General features: G+C 43.4%; 1 protein-coding gene across 10 annotated transcripts; it reads right to left on the reverse strand.

Moving 5' to 3' along the window:
- Positions 1–34: 34 nt before the first annotated feature.
- ctnnd1 (catenin (cadherin-associated protein), delta 1) lies at positions 35–23563 on the reverse strand. Of its 10 annotated transcripts, none has more exons than XM_031864414.1 (23): positions 23487–23552; positions 16892–17039; positions 13998–14072; positions 13768–13893; positions 13344–13630; positions 13146–13236; positions 12742–12932; positions 12297–12555; positions 11219–11290; positions 10435–10585; positions 10158–10359; positions 7933–8050; positions 7505–7661; positions 6692–6709; positions 6406–6471; positions 6177–6304; positions 5280–5430; positions 4982–5177; positions 4677–4870; positions 3655–3702; positions 3389–3471; positions 2580–2634; positions 35–2126 (listed from the first exon to the last, which is right to left on the reverse strand). In XM_031864414.1, exons 2-23 carry the CDS (start codon positions 17030–17032, stop codon positions 2068–2070), a joined length of 2868 nt encoding a protein of 955 aa, XP_031720274.1. In that variant the 5' UTR covers positions 17033–17039; positions 23487–23552; the 3' UTR covers positions 35–2067. The 10 variants fall into 10 exon arrangements, with proteins under 10 accessions (XP_031720274.1, XP_031720278.1, XP_031720275.1 ...); XM_031864418.1 differs by having other exon boundaries at positions 2540–2634; XM_031864415.1 differs by lacking the exon at positions 23487–23552 and adding an exon at positions 23225–23477.

Consider the following 23563-nt stretch of genomic DNA (forward strand, 5'->3'; position numbering starts at 1 on the left):
AAATAGTGTGATAAACAAGAGGCGAAACAAAAACTCTGAAAAATCATTTTCTTTTTTATTAAAAACTGTATTGCTAGTTACATGATTCATTCATAAATGAGAATATGCAACTTTAAGAGCCAAGGCAAAGGGATTAAAGTGTAGTCCAGGATGAGATTTGTTTTCATTAGTGATCCAGTATCTGATGATTATGTTGAATGATTTTGTTCAGCTAACTTGTTTAGCATTTAATTTAGATACAGACTGAATGTTTCCAATCAAAACAAACTGATCGCATATGCATTCACCAAGAGCACCCAGAAACGATTGAACCCAAATCAATATAAAAAAAGAAATACATAAAACCATTAAAATTAACAAATATACTCTTGTGTATATATATAGTTTAAATGTGCTTTTATTTTTTTCTCCACTTTTTCCAATAGCAAATTCTGGTGTAAGCCTCCGTACACTGCGATGCTCAAACACAACTCCTTGCTCTCCTCTTTTAGTCAGTCCATTCTCGAAGGCAACTTGTTACTTTGAGAAAGATTCATCCTCTGTCGGTGTTTCAATCGGCATGGAAAACAAATTAAAAAGGTAACAGAAAGAAAAAAACCACACATTAAACCCCCCTAGTGCTTCTTTGAATCATCCACTCAGTAAGTATCTACAGCTCACTCGGCACTAAGAATAAGTATTCTTCTACAGAACAAGCACTGTACTGTACTTAAGAAATGCGGACAATGCTGTGTCTCCTCCCGTGTACTGTTCTGTAGTCTTAAAGCCAGCTCGGCTATGGGTTTGACAAGCAGTAAGTTATACAGAACTCAAGAGTTTTATACGTTATTAAAAAAAACAACCAATTCCATTGACAAGAATCCAGTTTTACATAAGTACAAGTTCACATATTATATTATTTTGCAGAATAGAAAACTGATGAGTTCCATATACAGTATTCCCAACTAGTAACCTGCTGAGAAAAAGACACCGTGATTGTTTACCCACGACATGTTGGGCACACCCATCAGACCTATCCTGAATGAGCGAGGCACTCCAGTTAGCCCACACAGATGCTGTTAGAGACAGTCTGGTATGTACACATTCATAAGATGACAGACCTGCAGATACAAGTAAATTCACCCTACAAATCCTGTGATACCTCCTAAGAATTACAATGTTATGGGGCTTACATTTAACAGAAACAGACTATACCGTCTGAAGAATAGTTTGTCGTCTCTATTTCTGTCTGTAGGAATACCACCACCCTTTTATATTTATGGATCACAATCAAATAGAGAAAATGCAGCATCCCCATGCATCTTGTTGATGGGCTGTCACCGACACAAGCTGCACACATAAAGCAGATGACAGTTTTCAGTGTAGCTGCTGTAAAAGTTGTGTGTGAAGTTCTTGCATTCGGTATTGGCAGTCGCAGCAGTGTCATTTGGCACATGTACATTACTGTGGTACAGAGCAAAGCAAGAAGAGGAACAACCACTACCAAAGCAGAAGCTTTACACATATCTGATTAGATCATTAAACATCGGTTCTCAGTGGTAGGAAAACATTCTTTTGTAGTATTTAACCGAGCGAGAGAGGGCGAGAGAGAGAAACGTTTCCTTGATTAATTCAAACAGAATGTAATAGGCATTTATTTAAGTGTCCTGTTCTGATCCCGACTTTCCAATTAGTTTGATTAGTCTACGTCTACTCTCCCACCTCTAAGAAATAGAAAAGTTCTCAGATGAAGCCACAGTCTCTGCTTTTCATCAAAGAGAGAATTAGTGTTGTCCAAGCACGCTGTAGTGTAGTGGCCATGGTATCTGACTGAGTGGTTAGCGTGTTTTGGATTTCAGGGACTTGCAGAGCACAAAGTGGTCATAGTGTCTCATCCAGTTGTCCACAGGGAGCGTAGAGCCACGTCAATTATTTCTGAGTGGTTTCATTAGTTTGTCAGCTGCAATGGAGGAATGTAACAACGGGAAAGAGAGAGAAGAGGGGCTGCAATAGAGTGAAAGGGGGACAGAAGATTTGAGAGGATGGAGTTTAATTCCATCGGTAGTGTCGTGGTCCCCCATAGTCAGTTCAGCAAGGGCAGTAGGTGGGAGGAGGTTGTCGTCTTGTGATGCACACAATCAGTTTTTCTGCAAGAGACAAGTGTGGGAATTGATCATGTGGAGCAGCTAAAGTGAGTCGTTCATGCCTATGCGGGAAGAATCGCACATTTAAAATTCAGATTCACAGCAGCGGCTTAATACAAATAAAGTATAAAATACAATAGAGAATATTGGCTGCTGGCAACAAAGTCCAAAATTAAATAAACTGTGCAAAGAGAAAAATAAATTAAAATCACATCTCAGGAGAACAAATCACTTTACACTTCTTCACTTTTTACACCAGCAGGGAAAGCAACAAAAGCAAACAGTCCACATACAGTACAATGGAAGCTCAACAATACCGGTCACTGTCAAACACACAAAGTCACAACTCTTAATACACAACTAAGATATTTGGCCATGCAGTGAGTTTAGAGGAGCAGCCTGTGGGACACACATACCATGCGCTGACATGCAGTGTGATAGTGGGTGTAGCCTAACCATCGTAAGAATCCATTAGAGGCAAAGAGGCCTGCCTCTCCCCATACATCCCTCCCTGAGAGCGAGAGCAAGCGCGAGAGAGAGAGAGAGAGAGAGAGAGAGAGCGAGCGAGAGAGAGAGCACAGCGAGGAGGCAAATACAGAAATAAAAGGGTTACGTGTTAAAATCCAAAAGGACAAAACAGGAAACAGAAAGACGAAGGAGAAAAAGAACAGCAAGAGAGAAAAGAGAAGATAAGGTGAGAAAGTAAAGGAGGGTCACAAAAGGTTAGTTTCATGTTACGTTATGTTTCAGGTGGAAGAAAAGAATTCCCTGATCAACCACAGTGCTTTAACAAGACATGCATCAACATGCTGTCTGCGGCTGTGTGTGTGAGAGCATGTCCGTTCACACAGTAACATTTAGAGCACCTCAAAAGCTGTGTGTGTGTTGCACATGATTAACCAGTTGCATATTTCCAACCATTTTTGATCTTTCAGCTAGGTGATCATGTGCAATCAATTTCAACAGTTTCACAGTGACGTCTCCTGAATGAACTGGAATTATTCTTACAGAGACGATGCAGATGATAAGATAACAGACCATGACATCCTGTGAAGGATTGCTCTACAGCCAGTGTGTCACAAACAACTGAGCTTGTTTGTTCTACTAGTCTCACACATTTTAGTTTTCTAGAAACTGTAGATAAGTGACATATGTAGAAGAGTTTATGTTAGGATTGAGAGAGTTATTCTCATTAAAGTGCAGTCATGCGGGGTTGTGCGTGTGTGTGTGGGAAGAGTGTGCGAGTTCATGTGGCCACTTTTTACCTGTACTGCATCTCTGTCAGCAGGTTCGAGTGTGTTATCCAGAGTGTTCCTTCTCCCTCTCTGGTCCAGTGTGGAGTAGGCATCTGAAGAGCACACACATTACGTTAAACCAGCAAGGTAGGTAGGGTGTGTGTGTGTGTGTGTGTGTGAGTGTGTGTGGGGCAACGATCCCACAAATCTCAATAAACACTACTCCTTGACAAGTTCCATCTAGTGCGATACTGGCCAGTTGTGTCCCTGTGCATATTGTCTGTTGTCACACTTGCCTGGTCCCATGTCATTCATAGGAATCATGTCCCGGTCCCCTTTGCCGCCTGTGTGTTGAAGACACAAAGACAATGAGCATCAGTGTGTAATGATGAATGTTTTTGTTCACAGTGATAACAGCCCGACCATCTACTGCCAAAGATAGCATAGTGTGTAGGTGTGCGAGCATGAGCCAGCTAGTATTTGCAAATATATAGTTTGTTACTTTTGTGTGTAATGGGTCAGGTTTAGAAACTTAAATTAAAAAAACAACAGTGCCAAAGATCTTAAAAGATATTTTACAACTGGGATTATCTAAAATGCCCCACTGTGGTAAACCCTTATACATATTGTACGCCAAGCAGGTTGAAACGAACGTTCATGAATTAATTGCAACTCCCATTTCATTCTGCAAACCGCCTGTATAGAGCTACAGCACATAGAACAGGAGTGGGGATTCTTTGAAGCACTGCCACGGTCACATTTGTAGAGTTTAAAGCAGAGCTCTGTGGAGCTTAAAGAGATAGTTTGGATTGAAGTGGGGTTATGTGAGGTACTTATCCTTCGTCAGTGTATTACCTACAGTAGAAGCATATTACCTAACTACTTAAGGTAATACACCGACTGTAGATAAGTAACTCATATAACCCCACTTAGAAAAATACAAACTATCCTTTTAGATAAAGTGCTTGACTTGCGAAAGGCAAATCCACTAGAAATGGAGCATTTCAATGCCTTACAACAAGCTGTTGCAATGGCACACTCTATATTATAATGAAAGCAATCAGAGTGGACCTGTATGTAAAGTAAAATGATAATGTGAAATATGTGCCATGCATTAGCAAAGTAAACAGTAACACAAAGAGATAGACATCTGGCCCGTAATGGGTGAACTTTTAGCGGTAGTTTCATTTATTTTTTTAGTTTCAAACTGGACCCTTTAAGACATGAGACACTGAACATTAACAAATTCAACTCTGAGATATTTGGCCTCGCAGAGCAGCAAACTTTACATGCACGCGTTTCCCTTTTGCCTCCCGACCTTTGTCTATGAGCGGCAGAGTGCTGTCCTCATATCCTCCGTTGGCCCTGGTGTTGTTGCTGGGAGGGTTCAGGTTGACCATGAAGTCCGTCTTCTTCCAGCCGTCCTTCTCCAAAGTGCGCCGCAGCTCCTTGTAGCCCCACACTGTCTGCAGCACCAGGCCGGCCCCACGCACCTCTCGCTCAGAACGATTACTGGTGATCCCGGTGGACAGGGGAGGCAGAGAGAAGTAATTAAAAAGAAGATAAGACTTGTGACAAACGTGCAGACATGGAGAGAAAATGATCTCGGATATCAGCCCTTACCCGTCCTTGTTAATGAGCACCAGTCTCTCGATTCCCTGTGAGGCCCTGAGGGTCTTGGCTGCTTCCAGGCTGGAGCCCAGCACCTCATGGAGCGTGCTCAAAACCGACACCACTGTCTCTTCTGACAGCGCTCGCACCGGCTGACTCTGACCGCCGCCAGGCAGGTTTGCCACCAGGTGAGGCACCGCATGTTTACCTGATAACACACAAGTATAAGGAGAGCGTTAAACGTTAAAACACGCCATCCTCTTCATACAATAAATCCTTGTGTGACAGTAGGACTAGCTCAAAGTCTCACCTAGTAGATCTCTGTTGCGTGCGTCAATGGCCATGTTGCGGAGGGCTCCAGACATGGCGCGGACCACGCGGTCGTTGCCGTGGGCCAGCAGCTCAGTCATCATGGGCAGACCCTTCTCCTGGCGCAGCAAGGCACGGATGTATCGGCCATACTAAAGCAGACACACAATTTAGTTTTGTTTTTAAAAAATGAGGGCACTAGCTACTCTACCTTTCATAGACTCAAGTGTTTTCTGACACACTATCACTGTTGTGTACAAACAAACCTTTGTCATTTTCCAAGTGGTTTCCCTTTGCAAGAGGAATCAATTATTTGCATCATCTGAATCTACTCTCATATATTCATAAAACAATGCACAGAGCACCGGTTTAAGTTAAGCTTGCATGAATTCAGCTGTACAGTACCTTTACAGCATTTAGTTGTAAATAATCCTGTCAAGAGTTGTCTAAATTATGACACTGTATTTATATTGGGGGTAGGCAAGTATGGCATTTCCCACGGACATTTATTAAAGGGATGTGCCAAGTGGTATTCAAACTCCCATTTCCCCCGATTATTACATTCATTAATCTTGTGGCAGTCTTAACCTCTTAGCCACAGTACTTAGAAATTGTCATTCAAGACTGGACATGGTCATGTAAGTAAGGTCATGGGCAAGACCCAAGAAAAGGCAAGTAAGCACTTTGGAAAGGGATGCATGTACTAATGCCTTCATTCCCAAAATGCCCTCAGATATAAATGACTATCATCTTACAAGCTCTGTTTGGCCTGCTGTAGGAGCTTTGCATAGGTGTATGTTCATGTTTGCGCAGATTCCAATGTTGCACAATGTGTCCACTCATCACAGGGAGTGTCTGTGAGGTGGAACAAGGATAGTAATTGGATAGCGGCTCTTACAGTCCAGCGTCCGGCACACAGGTTCTGAACGGCTCCAGCCGAGGCTTCCAGCACGGTGGGGTTCTTGGACTCCTTCAGCAGAGAGGTGTAGATGCGGACCACCTCCGGCTGGAACAGCAGCTCATAGCCTACAGGAAATACAAATGTTATGAACAAAATACAGTACATTTAGTTTTTCTGTACCGCATGATACATATATTTAAAAGGAGTCGACTGAGCCCATGGTTACCTTTAGCAGGTGCGGTCCTCTTTGGAATGTCTATTATGTCTGCAGCTGCATCTTCATCTTTTCTACCTGGAATCAAACATCACAGCTTCAGAAACACACAGAAGCTGAGCACTACTGTTAGTAAAGTTCTTCTAGTTCGGTTAGATGTGTGCTATGACCAAAAACTGAGATGCATGAGGCGTGCATGTTAGTACTAAGACAGTTACACTGACCTGTTAGCTCAGCTACTCTATTACTACAACAACAGCAGAAGCAAAGTGCAGTCATACAGAGGTAAAGAGCTTACCTTTGGAAAACCACTCATCTGTAGCCCAGCGTGAAAAAGGGGGAGAGAAGAATGGAGGAGGGAAAGACAGAACAGGAGGAAGAGAGAGCATTTACAGTGAGTAAGAGGAAAGCAGCCATAACTGAGCCACCTAGTGTAACACCTGCTTCCCAACAGCACTGCTGCCACCACACAGACATCAGCAATGTGGCATGCCAAGTGTAAAGGCCAAATAAAGCAAATAAATAGCACACAGCAGCTCATGGAACCATTGTATACACACAGACTGCTCTGTACGGTGTCAGTATGAGAATGTGTTGCTGTGATTTGGGCATTTCATAAATGAAACGACTGTTTAAAAGATAATTGGCAGATGATCAGTAATGTTGCAGCCTCATTATCTTAATTCTTCATTATTATCTTTTTTACATGTATACTGTTAGCATGGATACACAAGCTTTTATAAATTGATTCGATTGTTTCTATATTATATCTAAGTAAAAAGAAAACACAAAACAACCAAAACAACCAGAAAGAATATATAGAATCTGAATGCTGAAAGATGCTAAATAATTATAACAACCTGGTAAAGGCAGCTAAACAGAAGAAAATGAGGTGTGTAGTTGAGAAAAGACAAGTCAGTGAAACACAAACAGTGAGCAGCAGTAGAGAGGATGAGCTTTCTTGCAGTTGGGGAAATTGCTAAGATTCCTCTGTGTGTGTGTGTGTGTGTGTGTGTGTGTATCAGTTTAGTGAGACACCACTGTCAACAGTGACATCACCGCAAATGTTCCTCTCTCTCTCCCTCTCTCTCTCTCTCTCTCTGAAACAGACCTTTGCTCTTGCGGGAGCTGAAGCAGCCGCCCTTCTGACTGGAGGGGGCGGGGCCCTGGTTGAGGGGCGCGGCCTCCTGGTAGCGCTCACAGCCGGGGATCTCACGATGCACCTGATAGGACAAGTTCCTCAGCAGACACACACTGTTCTCTATCAACTGCAAAGATGGAGGGGGAAAAAAGAGAGAGGAGGGAATTATTGAAATGCAAACTCTGCCAAGTCTCTCAGTGTAAGTACATCAAATCACCAACTCGCAGTCATACAAACTCCTGTTTTAAATGTCCTCACTTGAGGCACTTTATCAGACTTTGCACAGCTCTCTCTGAAACACAGTCGTTTGTACAACATTTTTCACATAGACAGTAGACTGATGGGTAAAATAGATGGGGCCCCCCTTTAATGTCAAATAAATCAAGAGTTCCACTCACCTTATTGTCAACTTCTTTAAAGTCAATCTGGGATTGGACAATGTACATGAGCGAATCAACCAATCCTGTACACTCCCTCAGCTTCCTCCTCGCCTCACTTCGCTCTGAACTCACATTTCTTTGAACCGGTGGAAAGTTGAGAAGAGGGGAGACAAGAATGTAAAACAAAATGAGGATTAGCAGTGTGAAGGTTTGGAGAAATAATTGAAGCGGTTAAGAGGTTAAAGGGGACTGGATTCCAGCACACAATGCTTGAACACGCCCCCCAAGAGCTGTTTGAATGAAACGCCTGTTAAATCTACTGGTTTACAAAGAGAGTACAGTTTGGTGGGATCAAGTAACAGCTTTGGACCAATTTCTTGAGCTGCTCTCTGACTCTGTCCTACTTAGAGATCCAACAGGACTGGGTGGATGGAAACATGTGGAAACTGAGACCCAGTTAGTTCTTCATTCCCTGATGTATGAGACATGTAAAGAAAGGAACTTAAGGGAGAAAACTCCGTGGAATGACATGCAGCCTTGGTCCTTTGTGCTGGCCTGTTTCTCCCCCAGTGACAGGCCCGCCCTCTCACACAATACCAGGACACATTCCCCTCCACAGCATGGGGCACTGATTCCACTTCACTGAACAGTTCAGGAACTTTATTTACATGTTGCAAAGACAAGCGTTTAAAATTGCTGTAGTTTATAAAATTCTGGTGTTGAGTGTGTTAAGTCACTGGCAACAAATCCTCTATGTGCACTGGAACAAAGTGAGATACAATCTTAACTTTTAAACAGAAAGTGAATGCTTCAATCTGAGGAGGGAGGATTTATCAGTGTTAGACATTCAAGACCAGCTGGGCAGATTAACAAAAGTGAAATTTACTGACAGGGTGGCTCACAGACCGAAGTATCTCAAAAGCTGCCAGAGAGACTGCCATTAGAATAGATGTATTAACAGGTATTAATGTCAAACTTAAATTCACCTTTATTCTTCCATCAGTCACCATCATGATGGTCAAAATAGTAATTAATCAATGGCTTTTTTTTATGTCCAAATACCTGCAAACCTAATGGCAATCCCATCATCCTCAGCTGTACTTAGCATATTAGCAAGCTAACAAGCTGATATAGGAATAATGAAGCTAAACATAAGAGGTGTATCAGTCTAGCGCGCTACTAATCTTCAGAATCAAATTCAGATTGTTCTGGATTTACCTCAAACTCGTCATGATTATCTTATCATAAAAAACCTGTCAAACAAGGACTGCGGTCTTTCTCAACATGCCACTGAGAGTACGTTTACCCAGAGCAGTTCTCCTCTTCAATTTCCTTCTTCTTACACTTCTTAATAAGAATTCACAACGCTGTTGGTCAATGCTCTGTATGATAGTAAATCATTTTATCAGCATCAATAAAATGACAGATAAACGGTATAGATACTGTATTTTGAATGACGGTGCAGATCTTTACCATTCTGTCTGGTCATACAGTGCACTGAGACGACACTGTCCAGACCAATTCTGCAAATACCAAACTATTATAGTCTTCAAGATTATTCACACATACTTTACTAAACCTGCACATAAACACTGTAATTAACCGTGTGGTCAAGGGGAATGCATAGATAAGAGACAGAACTTACTGTTTACACTTGAAGAGTCAATGCCCCACTGTCCTCTGCTGTCCCTTCTTTACCCTCTCCTGCTTTTACACTTACTGTGAAGCTGCACTTCTCTTCATCTTTTCTATAATAAATAACTGACATTTGACACTGAAGTCTTTTAATGAGCACTATATCGAATTGAATAAGATATCCTGTTTATATGTACTAGAGGTCAAGATTAAAGGCTTTTGATATGCACAATTATCACATGCAAAACTTTGGAACATGATGGACTTGCATGGAGTGATTGGTGCTTATTTCTGTCAACTGAAAGCGTAGCTTTCTAAAAGTATAATTTTACTGCAGCTCTTGTATGAATATTATCCAAAAACAGAGGAGCAATCAGAAGCACATTTCGATCCGCTAAAACTGATTATAAAAGGTTTATTAAGTGCAAGTAAATGTGTTGTAGAATATATTTATAGTACAAAGTAGAATGGGTTTATTCTGATTGAGAGGAAACATTAGGCATTCGTAGTCTGTATCATTATCCTGATTATTAGTGGAATAAGAGATTCTATATATATATATATATATATATATATATATAGCAGTCAAACAGCTCTTCCCTCCATACCTCAGGCAGCCTGCTGTGTTGGTGAGGGCGGTCTCCCACTCAAGATATCTGGGCTTGCAGTTCTCCTCCCCTCCTCCCGCTCCGTTGGTCCCTCGCTCCCAGCCTGAATGAGGCACCATCACCTCGTCAGAGAGGGCGTGCAGCGCGTGGTCCACGATCTCCATTTTCACAGAGTCGTGAGATGACAGGTTCCACAGCGTCCCTGCACCAAACGTAAATATTTAATATCCAAAAATTCGGTCATTGGTCGGGCTGTGCTGTTGTCTCTGTCCCTCACCTGTGATGGTGTCAGTGAGGTCCTGGTCGCGGGTCTTCCTCAGCAGCCTGACCAGTGCAGGCACTCCGTCACAGTTCTTGATGGCGATCTTGTTGTCTTGATCTTTGCCATACGAGATGTTCTTTAGTGCTCCGCAGGCTGCATAGTGAACCTATAATAAAGACGCAATAACAGTTTATTGAGCCATTAGTCAAGAGAACACTGCTCTCACATACATGGGCGGATTTTAATACGCAAACGACATTGTTGAGCATGTTTGCATGATCCTATAAAGCTCTTCACACAACATACCACACACAGACTTTTGTTTGACCCATTTCTCTAGAGAGCAAGTCATCCCACACAAACTCAGACTTCAAACTTGTCACTGGCCGCACAGCATGAAATGTGAAATTAAGATGTTTCTTTGCCTCGAGAGTGGAATGCATGATGTGGTTTGTCTGGTAATGCCCATACAAAGATCAGCAAAACCTTGCCACAGCTTGTGCTAAATGAAAGGGGATCGTAGAAAAACCACAGAATGTTTTGGCCGAAACCATATTTAGCACAGTTGTTGACCGACAGGATTTGACCAAGAGTAGTCAAAAACGTAGTGCTTATTTCTATTTCACTTTCTAAATCGGTATTCGAGCCGAGTCTCAAGTTCACCTCGTCTCCGGCCTTTGAACTGTCTCACTATTACCTCAGAAATACACTACATCCCTTAAACCCCACCTACTCCAACAACAACGCACTAGTGAGTAAGGAATGAACAGAAAGCCATGAATAAAGTCAGCCAACTAACCTCTTTGTTTGGGTTGTCAAGCATACAGACCAGCGCTGGGATGCCTTTCATTCGACGCACATCACATTTCACCTGGAAAGAAAAAGGATGAACATAAACATAAATGCAGACGGGCGCCCAAAAGTTTAGTTTACCGATTTTTTACAGTCCAGCAAATCCAAATTATGTCAACATCAATATCGTTAAGAAGTAAAAATGATGTACAAACAAAGCAAAACAAAGACCACCAAGGAAGAAAAGCCAGAGCTTAAAACTATAGTGAGCTTGTTTTAATGTTACGAGAGTATTATTTTGTTGTTAAAGGTCTAGTGTAGAGCCTGCTGTCCTATAAAACTGAACATTGCTGCAGATCAAACTGCATCTTTCAGCCATCTGCAGCTCCATGTTTTCTTTTCTACTTACATTCAGTTCATAATACAACTGCACAAAGTAATGCTGCAAATCTCTCTTTTTCTCAACATTGTTGAGGATGCAACAGTATGTCATCTTGTTTGAATTAACTTTATTGAAATAGGCATTGGACAAAACCAACCGGGGTATCTGTGCATACGTTCAGTGTGAGCATAAAAGTCGCAGTTTCGCACAGAAAGGCAGATTAAAGAGTGTAGTGTGAATTAACACAAACGAGTTAAATTAAGACAGAGTCTCCCCAGCTTTTGACAGACTTTCTATTTTTCCCCTTGTTTATTAAGCTGTGCTTTATTTTTCAGATCCATCTATGGTTCATGTTGTTATAAACACATGTGCAATGCATGCTGACTGAGGCGCAAAAAAACATTACTAAAACATTGACAGTTCTACATTTGGGACAAGTTCCAATTAAACATTTTGCACACATCCAGCTGCTCCTTATCTAACCTTGACTCCCACTCTGGTGGAATTATAACTTTCTGTCTTTCTCTGCTATGTCCTCTGTCATACATGCCTCATGTATCCCTATAAAACTCATGACTGATCATCTTGCGTCCTAACCTTTACCTTCCTCAACTGATTTAGTCAAAGTCTATTCCAACCTGCATCACACTGGAACCAAGCTTTTTATCATAAAAATATACGCTTGCACGTTTGCATCTCTTACTTTATCATTTTTGTAGGTGAGATGCTGCAGGTATGCAGCTGCGTTACTCCTGACCGGGTCCAGCCTGTAGTTCAGCATGGCGATGACCTCCGGCAGCTCTGGTTGACGCCAGCCACTGGGGCCAGGACCGGGACCTTTCCTTAAAGTGCTGTCCAATGAAGCCATACTACCTCTTTCCCCCTGGGCCAGCGGCGCTCCTCCCCAAAAGTACATGTCCCCTGGGCCGCTCATGTCGCCATCCAAGGTGCCCTCATAACTCCTGGCGAGGGAGGAGGAGAACATTTGTAAATTAACGTTATTATTTGCTCTTCTTATACATCAATTATTAAACATCACGCTCAAAGTTGACTCACAGACAGTACATAGAGTAGATACATGTTAAACATACATCGAGACGTAACTCATCCCCGATACAGACGAGTCAATACAAAAACACACAACTTACCCAGTCCTGCGTGGGGGCCCATGGGGGAATGCGTTGTGGTTGCGAGGCACGGTGCTGTAGTGCATCGGGTGTCCCATGCCATAGTCGGACTCATCGTAGCCCATGCTGCGCTGATCATCCTCCAGACCGTACGGCTCTGGGACAAACCTCGTCATGGAGGACAGCTCCATGGCACTTCCCATACGCCCAACCTACACAGGGACAGGATCCAAAATAATAAGAGGCCTCAAGCCAAATGCTGGGGTGAACTCATGCTAGGTCTTGTATATGTGTGTACTCCTGTAATAATATTATCCAAACATATAGCATGGAAGGAAACCACCAAATACAGCAAGTCAATCTTGAAGTGTAGGCAGACCAAGTTAAAAAGGTGATAAAAGTGACGCAATGACTGTTGAAGATACCTGTGGCTGAGCAGCATAGGGGTCCAGCTGGTTCCTGCTGGGGGCTCTGTAGCTCGGATCCAGAGTTCTGTAACCGTCTTGATGGACCTGTCTGGAGAGGGAAGGGACAGGGAAGTGATGGAACTATTGGCCAGATTATCCATTAAATTGTAAAGTTAATGTCTACCTTATCTACATGAGCTTCAACAAAAGCTATACCTGTAGCGATCATCCATGCGAGCTCCCCTGCTAAGGCTTGTGTAGGCCTCAGATGGGGGCCCAGTTCGGTAGTCCTCGTAACCCACCGGCGGTCCGTATTGGTAGTTGCGGGGCACAGTGTGAGTGGGGTAGTCCATGGGCACGCCACCTCCGGGTCCCTGTCTATAGACCATGGGTGCAGGGTAGCCCCCCATGCCTGTCACTGAACCCCCACCATCCAGGGAAAGTGTGTCTGACACGGAAGGGATGACTGTGCGAGTGGTGGTGGTCTTTACTACTTTCTTTACCTTAACAAGCAAAAGAAGGGAGGCGGGAGACAAGATTCAACGGTTAAGATGATGTTACTAACAAGACCGACTTTCAAGTTAATCCAGAGATTAACTTGAAATAAACTACAAATGTACACGACACAAAACTAATTTACCGTGGTTTCTGTGCGCCGTGTGGTCCCATCTTCACCGGTCTCCACAGAGACAACAGGTGGCACCTCCTGGGGATCTTCCTCCACCGTGTATGTCTCCTGCACCACCTGACCAGGCTCCATCCTGAACTGCACATACATTTCAGAGAAAAAAAACCCTCAAATATAAGTCTCACATGGAATATCCTCGGGGTGAACCATCTTAAGAGTTCAAGAGCTGAAGGGCTCCTTACATGATGTGTCCCGTTGATGTAACCCTCGTTCAGTGTCAGCCTGTCTATGTCTGCATCACAAGGAATGCGTCCGTTCTGCAGGGAGATCAAAATACATATGAGGGGATCCAACCCATTGATTGGTTCCATCGTCAACTTTCATTTGAATGTTGAACTTTATCTTGTGAAGTTTTACGCACTTTGATGCTATGTTCACACTGTGAGAGACAAAACCAACTAAAAACGCCCCAGCCTGGCCAGCTACATTATTGCAGAGTTGCTGCAGAAGTGTTTCTCAAGCATTCGTTGACGTTATTTTTGTTAAATAGCGGTGGGAACTGGCTAACAGCAAGAATGTGTTTTTCTTCCATTTTTTTGACCTAACGGAACAGGAATTGTCGGGGTAGAGAGAGATATGGTTAAAATAAAATAGTGATCCAAAGCACATGACGCTTCACCATTTCATAGCTGAAAAAGTTCAATGTGTAGCGTGTCACGCCCATCATGCAATGAGTTTATGGTTTCATGTCACCGGCTTCTACTGAAAAGGGCTTATAGCCTTTTGATTCGTCGCTCGTAGTGTGAACATAGCATAAGTTGCATTACTGCTGTAGCAAAAAAAAAAAAAGAAAAAAACTTTGCTTAATTTCTTTCTAATGTGTTGCATTACGATGATGCAACTAGCTCATGATGGCCAAACTGGAAACAAAACAGTTCAATGCTTTGGTTTGAAGTTTGCTGTGCATTTCAGCCAAAATCTGGGCCGTCACCCTGTTTCTAGAACACAAATGTCACGTCAGCCTCGCGCTCTAAAACGGCAATATAATGATAAACCCCTACAATATGTAGTAAACTGAAATAGTTGTAATGTAATGAAGTAGTGGTGTTTTATTGGTAATCGACCTCACTTTTAACTGCGTATTGTCGAAAAAAATAGACTTGAAGCGCAAATAAACGGTTGCGGTTCCACCCGTAAGATGCAGCTGAGACGAGAGCCTGCACAAAAACAGTGCAGACGGCTGCATAAATTAAAAAGAGTGTGAGAGTGTTGGTTGAGACGTGCGAGTAAAAAAAAAAAAACGCATCTTGACACGCTTGTGATCTAGACGGCGGGTAAGAATGACATGAAGACCAAAGGTATGTAAACCTCATGAACACAAAGAAAGGCTTTCATGTCAACACTCTCAACCCTTAAACACAAACTGAACAGAACACACTAATCCAACAAACTTATGAATGAATTGTGATAATGCGATTAAAAGGATGAAATAATTAGTGATGAAATGAATAGTGATTCACAGAGAGAGACGAACAAAGAGACAAACTTCTTTCTCTTATGAGTTGACACCACCAGCATTGCCTGCCTAAGAGTGCCGCTGGGTGTGGTGCTCTTCTCATTCCAGCCACAGGGGGAGCTCTTTGCATCTCTCCTGCTTTATCTCCACTACAATGGGGGTTAAGAGCACAGCCAAGGGGGAAGATTTCCCAACAGTGATTCAGAGATGGGAAACAGTTGTCTCAAGCTGACAGAAATATATTTTAAATAATAAAAAGCTGGAAATAATACTTGCAGGAGGAGCAATGACAACCTTTTTAAGTGCTACTTTGCCTAGATCAAATAAACAAGACTTAGTTAAAGCAAATCTCTCTAGTTCAGATAAGGACTCCATCAGAGAGAATAGTAGAAAGTGCAGGGCAGATGTGAGCATGTGGGAACCTGTCAGTAATGACTAAGGTCGGGTTTGTGCTGCCTGGGAGAGTAGCCGAGGCATGCCGAAGCCTTTGGGCTATGTAAACACACACACACACAACAGAGATAAGAACCAGCACAGGCTACATTTCTGTCCTGTTCTCATTAAAACACGCACAACCGACGTTTCTGCGCCTTATCTGCCACTAGAAATACCTGAGACTGGGATGTGTCCTGGAGAATGCCTGCCCACATGCAGGAGCGACAAACGAAAGAAGGAAAGTGAGAGAGCCCAGTTTGTTTATGAGAGCGTGTTTCAAAGGTTGCCTCAGAGACAAAGGTGTGTGTGTGTGTGTGTGTGTGTGCTGGTTTACTCACGCACGCTAATGACTGAGCATGTCAATAAGGAAGCAAAAGAACAAGCGAGAGCTGGTGGGTGTGCCAGCGAGGTAAACTCAGAGCATGAAGCCACTCTGCAGTCTCTCAACAGGTAACTGACCCACAGGTGATAAAGACTGTGTAAGCAAACAGCAGACCACACTTTAGTTATGAAAACAGACTCAATAATCAAGATGTTTACCAAGAATTCATAGCCGATGACACAGGACTGGACATTTGTCCGAACTAAAAGGACTTTGCCACACTGAAAAAGCAGCTGAGGGGGTGTTTATTATACCACAAATATAAATACAACACATTATAAATAAACCAGCTGGCTGACTGTAGCTACATGGGCAAACTCTTGATGATCGACTGGGAAAAGCCCAATATAACAACAAATATTATGTCAGCCAAGACATCGCTCTGCATGCGAACTCCAACGGACAAGTCAAGACAAACATGATGGGTTACACTGTTGTTAAGCTTGATTGGTGGAGAGATACGATGACGATGATGATGATGATGATGATGGGAGGACTTTTGATTTGAATAAGACATGAACTGTTACCGGAGGAACCAATGGAGGATGGGAAAAATGGCCAGAGGGTGCAAATGACCTCCCCAGGAAGGCTGTATTGGGAGGTGCTTCAGTCACCTCTTTTACTTTGACTCCAGCCTGACAAAAACCTACTGAGGAGGTTTTTTTTGCTACAGATTTGGTTTGGATTCTGCCGCCATCCAGCCAGTCCACACAGATGGGATGGGGTGAATCCAAAGGACTTTTCGATGGAAAATGTGGGTGAGGGTGGGTGGAAAGTGGTGGTGGGGGGTTGTTCCGTGTTACCTGCATGTTGGGGAGGGGGCGGGGCAGGGTGCCGGCACACGACCTCCGCTCCTCCTCCAGAGCTCGGCTCAGCATCTCAAACTGCCTCTCCTGCTCCCGCACCGAGGCCAGCAGGGAGGCCGTACTCGCACACTGCTCCATTCACTCGCTGAGAGCAGAGCACAGCACAGCACAGGACAGGACAGGGTCAACACCAGAGAGTAGAGGAGATCCAACCAACACCGGGATTCAATCAAAGTACAAGATATACAGCGAGGCTGAACCACCCATGCACATTAGATACAAAGACAGAAGGGCCCCGGCACCGTGCACATCTGGGAACGCACACAGTTGAAGTGCTAATGAAGAGGAAATTTAGAGGTTAAAGGCAGCAGGAGCTGACGCAGGAGGGAAAAGCAAGGGAAGATAAAGATGCAAGAGAGAGAGAACTGGGGAGATAAAGAAGCAGGTGCAGAGAAGATGTGAGTAGACAGAACAAGAGCGAGAAAACAGTGAGGACGAACAGCAGGGACAAAGAGAGAGCTCACTATTTGAGAATCAAACTACAAAAAGTGATTATTCGGTTCAACTTCGAGGTGGGCCCAGCATCAGCTGAGCGGGGGGGGAATGGAAGCGAACTACCAGCAAGTTTTCAGAGCGTTTTTTCACCTTCTGCTGTGCGAGGTTAAAAATAGAGAGAAGGTGAGATACATGAAGAGAGACAATTACAGCGTGTGGAGCTCGTTAGCACTTCTTCACTCCAAGGATGCAGGGAAAGTGAGGGAGAAGGAGGGAGACGAGTGCACGTGTGAGGGCATTCAGAGGAGCTCTGGAGAGACGGCATCACACGATCAAGTTTCACCAAATTTAAAAATCCAGGTGTTTTTGAATTGAGAGGGTGTGTTCTCCACAGCAGGGAAAACAAGACCCGCTTCGTTTTCCCATCTTTCTACTATACTTACAGTGCTCTGCAAGTTATAATGGATGCAATACATCAATGATGTCAATGTTAAAGACACATAAGGGCCGATGCATGATAATAATTCCTTCCTCTTTGCTTAAAATAAAATGAATATTTAGTGCTTTAGAGCACAACTTTACCCCCAAGGCAAATTCTATTTGGTTGACAGACTCTAGTGACTTCAGACAACAATTCACATTTGTTACTCTTTCCTGTGCTCACCAACACATCTTCTTACAAATTGGTAGAACCTGTCTGCTTCTACTTCTGAACTTTTACTTTCCTAACATGGTGAGATTATTCAAATATAAAGGATGGGCTTGACACCACACATTTCAAGGGAAGGCAACATACTCCGACATACATTTCAAAATAAGAGTCTGAATTACATGACCGTTAACTATGTAAGCAAGGCATCATGACAAATACCAATGATCCATTGTGCAGCAATAGAGACGCGTGCCTTCACAGAATTATGGTGCAAAACAGCAACGAAAATAAGTAGGACAGTTGGTTTTTAAATTGTCAACATGTCAGCCTGGACTTTTGGAAGAAAATGCAGCTTGAACAGGTGCCATGCATGACCTAAACCGAAACTACGGAGGCATGATAACAAGTGAACTCCGGCCCAAAATCAAACAATGACAGACTTCCTCAGCAGGGACGCTGGTGAGGGAGGAATGAGGAATCAGTGGAAGAGTATTTCTACAGTGTCTGTGTAATAACGGGATGACATGAGCGTGGCTCATCTCCAAACCGGGGCAAAAAAACATAAAACATTTTCTACTTCAAAGTTCACTGACTCATGTAGATCAAATCTGCTCTCCATCTGCACACACTGGACTGGCTGAGTGAACAAAGACTCCTGTATGAAGTTTTGAGTGTGCACAACTGCCAGCACGGGTGTGTGTGCACACATCTGTGTAAGGGCGAGTGATTGTGTATGTGGGTCAGAGACTAAATAAAGGTGGTGGGTGTGCCTGGCTGGTGGTTATATCCTTGTATACTCAAACAGAGTTGTGGCAAGTTCTGGTGAAGTTAATACTGCCTTGTTTCTTTACGTGTGTGTGTGTGTGTGTGTGTGTGTGTGTGTGTGTGTGTGTGTGTGGAGACCCATTTGTGGACAGAAACACACATGAGCCGCACAAACACACACGCCACCGCCATTGTCATACATTCCACAGTGAGATTTAGCGTGTCATATCCTGTCTCAGCTGTTGGAAACTGTCCTAATAAGGGAGCCCTTCACTCACTCATCCATCTTCCTGGCCAAACACTTCAATCCTGGCAAGACAAGAGTCGAGCCCCATTACTTTCTCTGATCCAAGCAGGGACATCCGACCACAAACCGACAAAGTGCTTCTTTAGTGGATAATGTTCACAAATGGAGTGATGGTTTTGAAATGATCTCAAGTGGGTATATGTCACCCCTGTGTAAAGCTAAGAATTCGTCACAACTTAAAACCTTGACTTCACTCAACAACGACAGATCTCTTCGCCGAGATCCCAAACTCAAAAAGAAAACGGGGAACTAGATGTGCCAAGCTACAAATATATGTTTGTTGTGTCAGCCGTCGGTACATAACACACAGGGACATAACAGGGACCAAGATTTCAACTTGGCAATGGAGTACTGACGGCATATGTCAGATAAGTCGACATACCACAGTATGGGTTATTCTTTGCGGCTCTGTCAAAACGTCAACACTTCTTTTAGAGCATAGAGGAAGACGGCCTCTTGTGTCTCCGTGCGACAGAACCACACAAGCTCTACAGCTACGCGAGTCCCACCACTGACGTTTTTTGTGGAAGGGAGTAGTGGCTTGTGAGAGAGTGTTAAAAGGCTTTAGCCACTTAAAGCCTGGGCATTAATCTATTGTAGGGCCATTAGCAGCTACGCTAAATTATCTGCTAATGGGATAGCCCTAGAACTACACTGCTAAGCCACTTGCCATCCTGAGCCAACACAGATGTACACACACTATCAGTGTCCACTACTCACTGAAAACTTTGTGAAGTCACAGACAGTCTGTCACCCAGAGCCCACTGAGTATTAAGACTGCTGTGTATTCCTTCATTATCATATGCTATTTCAGCAACTTAGTGGTTCTGGCAGTCACTCACTCACTCACACACACTCACACACACACGTTGTGGCTTGGCCAAGTGCTACGCTGACTCAGCCTCATTTGAATGGTCACACAGAGATTTGGCCTGTGTGTGTTGTGTGTGTTAGCCTTGGCCCGCATCCAAATACTACCGCCTTTGTCGTCCTGACTTGAAACCACCAAACCCCCCTTCGGTGCGGTAGCTGCAGAGAGTGTGCACATGCACAGACGCCCACCCACCGCATAGACATATCGGGGACCTCTGCAAGGCCAGCTGTCTAATCTACAGGACACCACGTTACTATTCTGAGTGAGGAAGGAAACATGCAGGCGACTGTAATTCATAGAGCATGAAACAGCCAAAAAAATCTGTTCAACCATAGGTTCAGAGGCTGGATATGATCTGGGTTTTTTCTTAATGCAGCATTATAGTTAGGTGATAAATGTCCTGGCAGAGTGAAATGAACAATAAACAATAAATGCCTTCTTGGCCATCATGGCCACATTACAAAATAATTTCTCCTCAGCAACAGTATCAACTAGTTTGAGTGAAATGTATCAAATAAGGGCTGCAATGAATGATTATTTTCATTACTGAATATATCAGAAAAAGAAACAAACCCTCAGAAACGCTACAACCTGAACATGTTGGGCATTTTTGCTTGCTTAATAACTTTTATAATCAAAAATGCAGTTCATTTTCTGCTGATTCTACTTATTGTTTTTCTGTGTGAAATGTACAATTAATTACATTATCCGCTCTGCCATTCCATTCAATTGGTAATTTACCTCCAGCAGACTTTTACAAAAAAGAGTGGAGGGCCATTTCACGCAAATGCCTAAATTTAACAATTGTGGCTATTGATTAGGTCACAACCTTTGAACTAAATCGATCACAAGACAGAATTTATCAGTATCTGGGTGGCTAACCACCTCATGGGGACTTGGCTTGGGAACCAGAAGGTGGCGGGTTCACGTCCCTGCACGGATAAAGTACCGAGTGTCATCTGGTAGCAAAAGAGCAGCTACTTCACCTCCTGGGCACCGCCACGGTGTCTTGTGCAAGTTTCTGTACCCCTAAACTACTGTATGTAAATGTAACCAAGGTGAATCAAAAGTAAACATAGAAAATAATCAAAATGATGAGTAATCACATTATTGCAATGCAATGGGTATCAGAAAAAACTCCTGACACATGTCAAACTTAATTTCTTTGTTTATGACTATATGTCATAAACTAACATTATTATCACGAGTTCACTGGAAGTCAACAAATGTTGGTGTACCGTCTCCCCAGTTGTAAGATATGGCCATATTTAATTTAGTCAATGTAGGCCAGCTCTACATTTAGGCCAACTAAACCATCTTATTCTCCAATTAAACCTCATTCATCCTCGTCAATAATGAGATGTTTACTCATCACAATCACAAAACACAGAAGTTTAGTAATACTACATTTAAAATTACAAAACACGTGTAAAAACTTGACAAATATTGAACATTCCTGGTCAATCGCCAAACAAACTAAAAACCAACATTCAGCAGTCTGTAAAGATTTCACCACTGGTGACCTGCAATCAGAGTGTGACTACCACTTAACAAGGAAGTGGGTTAAATAGCTGCAGTGAGGACCATAAAAGTGCGAACTGGCGCTCAATTCTTTCCAAGAAGATAACCACCAACACTGAACGACAGTTTCCCTTCATGGATTTAGAAATCTGTGCACTTTGATTTCGCTCCGTGTACACTATCTCACATGTCCTTCACTGCATAGAAAGCAAGATGACGTGCACACCGTTCAAATAAAAACAGACTGTAGGTGTAACCATTGGAAGTAGACAGCGGAAGAGAGAGAGAGAGAGAGAACAGACAGGGAGGAGGAGCAAATATAAGAAAAACCTAGCTTGTGTGTGTCAGAGGGACACACCCGTGGTGTGCTCTGAAAGCCCGTCATTACAGAGGCTCACAAATGATAGCCCTGGTTAAAACAACTGGCTTAGCAAAGACTTCAGCCCCCACAGACGAAATGGCTCGGAAAACTAGGCAGCGAAAGAAATGTCCAACTTAAGATTTTTGCCCCTCCTTTTTTTTTACATCTTCACAGAAGGAACATTTCTGAGAAGCTGCATGTCCACACTTGCTCCCAATCTTTTTCATCTCTGTTCCAGCATGCCCCAGGGCATAAAGAGGAATATGACAGGCACGTCCATGCTGCACTAAAACTCACCGATCAGCTGACTGAACCAACTCAAATCAACAACTCAGTTATTTCAGACAAGCGGTCAAACATGTCAGGTTGGTCTGCATGTTGTTATTGTGGAACGTCACACACACACAGAAACTAAGGACCGCAAACTAAGAGCAGCAAGCTTACTCCAGGAGCGATCCACTAACGCAGATACAGTCAGGTCCCTCTGAGTAATCCAGCACCCGTTCACGCTGAAGAACTGGAAATGGAGAAGGTGTCTGAGTAGCAAGCCTCTGCACAAGGGACTGAATAATGAGGCAACAAACATGCCTGCCACCTTATTACCACACCCACACATCCAGACCCACACAACAGGTTCTTGCCCCCCTCGCTCCACCACCCCTCATGTCTCCATCCTCTACCTTGCAGACCACATCTAAAGACAGCTGCTGAAACAATGAACAGTGTGTTTTCAACACATACAAATGAACAAAAGTCTTCCAAAAAAGACACGCCATGCAAGCTTAGTCACCTGAAAGCACCGTGCAGCTCCACAGTCCGCAGAGAGTGGGCGTCTCAGGTACAGTACATACTGATAAGACACACTGGACTTCGACTCCTAACTTGCGGTCTGTGACGCGGCGGGCTGGCCGATCACTTCCGTGTACTCTCACCTGTCGTGAGTACCTTTATAGCTCGTGAACAAACCGGCGGTTAAGCCTGGTATCTCATAAGACTCAACGTGTAATGTTATAACGTTATAGCTGCCACCCACAAACCACACCATTCATGTAACAAACTGTTAGACAACGTTACATGGATAGTTCATGTGTTTTAGTTTTCTTGATATCAACCCGTTTTAAATACACGTATACGATTTATTTAACTTTTCCCAAACTCTCACTCTAAATAAGTTATCCATCATGCTAACGACAGGAATACACCTATGCTAGCTGAATTAGCTTGTGCCATCGTAGCTACCCTGCTAACGCTGCGTTTACAACAACCAAGTTCACCAAAATAAAAAGGTTTTTCCAACCTACAACACATCCCGACCAGCTGTACCGAGCACGAAACACCAAAAGACGGGCCTTTACCGATTCTGTAGAGTGTTATGCTTGTTTTTCAAAGTCCATAAGTGTTTGCGAGGTGGATTCAGGCCTAGCCTAGCCGAGGGCTGCTGCTGCTGAGCTGACACGATCCAAAAAACCTCGACCCGCAGCTCGGAGAGGAAGTGAGTTGAGATGAGACAACAAAAACAACCTCGGCGTGGTCGAGCAAACACATTACAACTGCACAAATAAACTGTCCACCGCAGGGCGAGAGCGCTCTGAATGAAGACGGAGAGAAAACACCCACCTATGCAGTTCCTATCTTCCTTGCCTTGGCTTGTTGTTCACTTGTCGCTGCTCTTCCTCTCCGCTGGGGGGAAGAGG

This window comes from Anarrhichthys ocellatus, unplaced genomic scaffold (genome assembly GCF_004355925.1).
Source record: "Anarrhichthys ocellatus isolate YVR2014 unplaced genomic scaffold, GSC_Weel_1.0 scaffold31, whole genome shotgun sequence".
NCBI classification, from domain to species: domain Eukaryota; kingdom Metazoa; phylum Chordata; class Actinopteri; order Perciformes; family Anarhichadidae; genus Anarrhichthys; species Anarrhichthys ocellatus.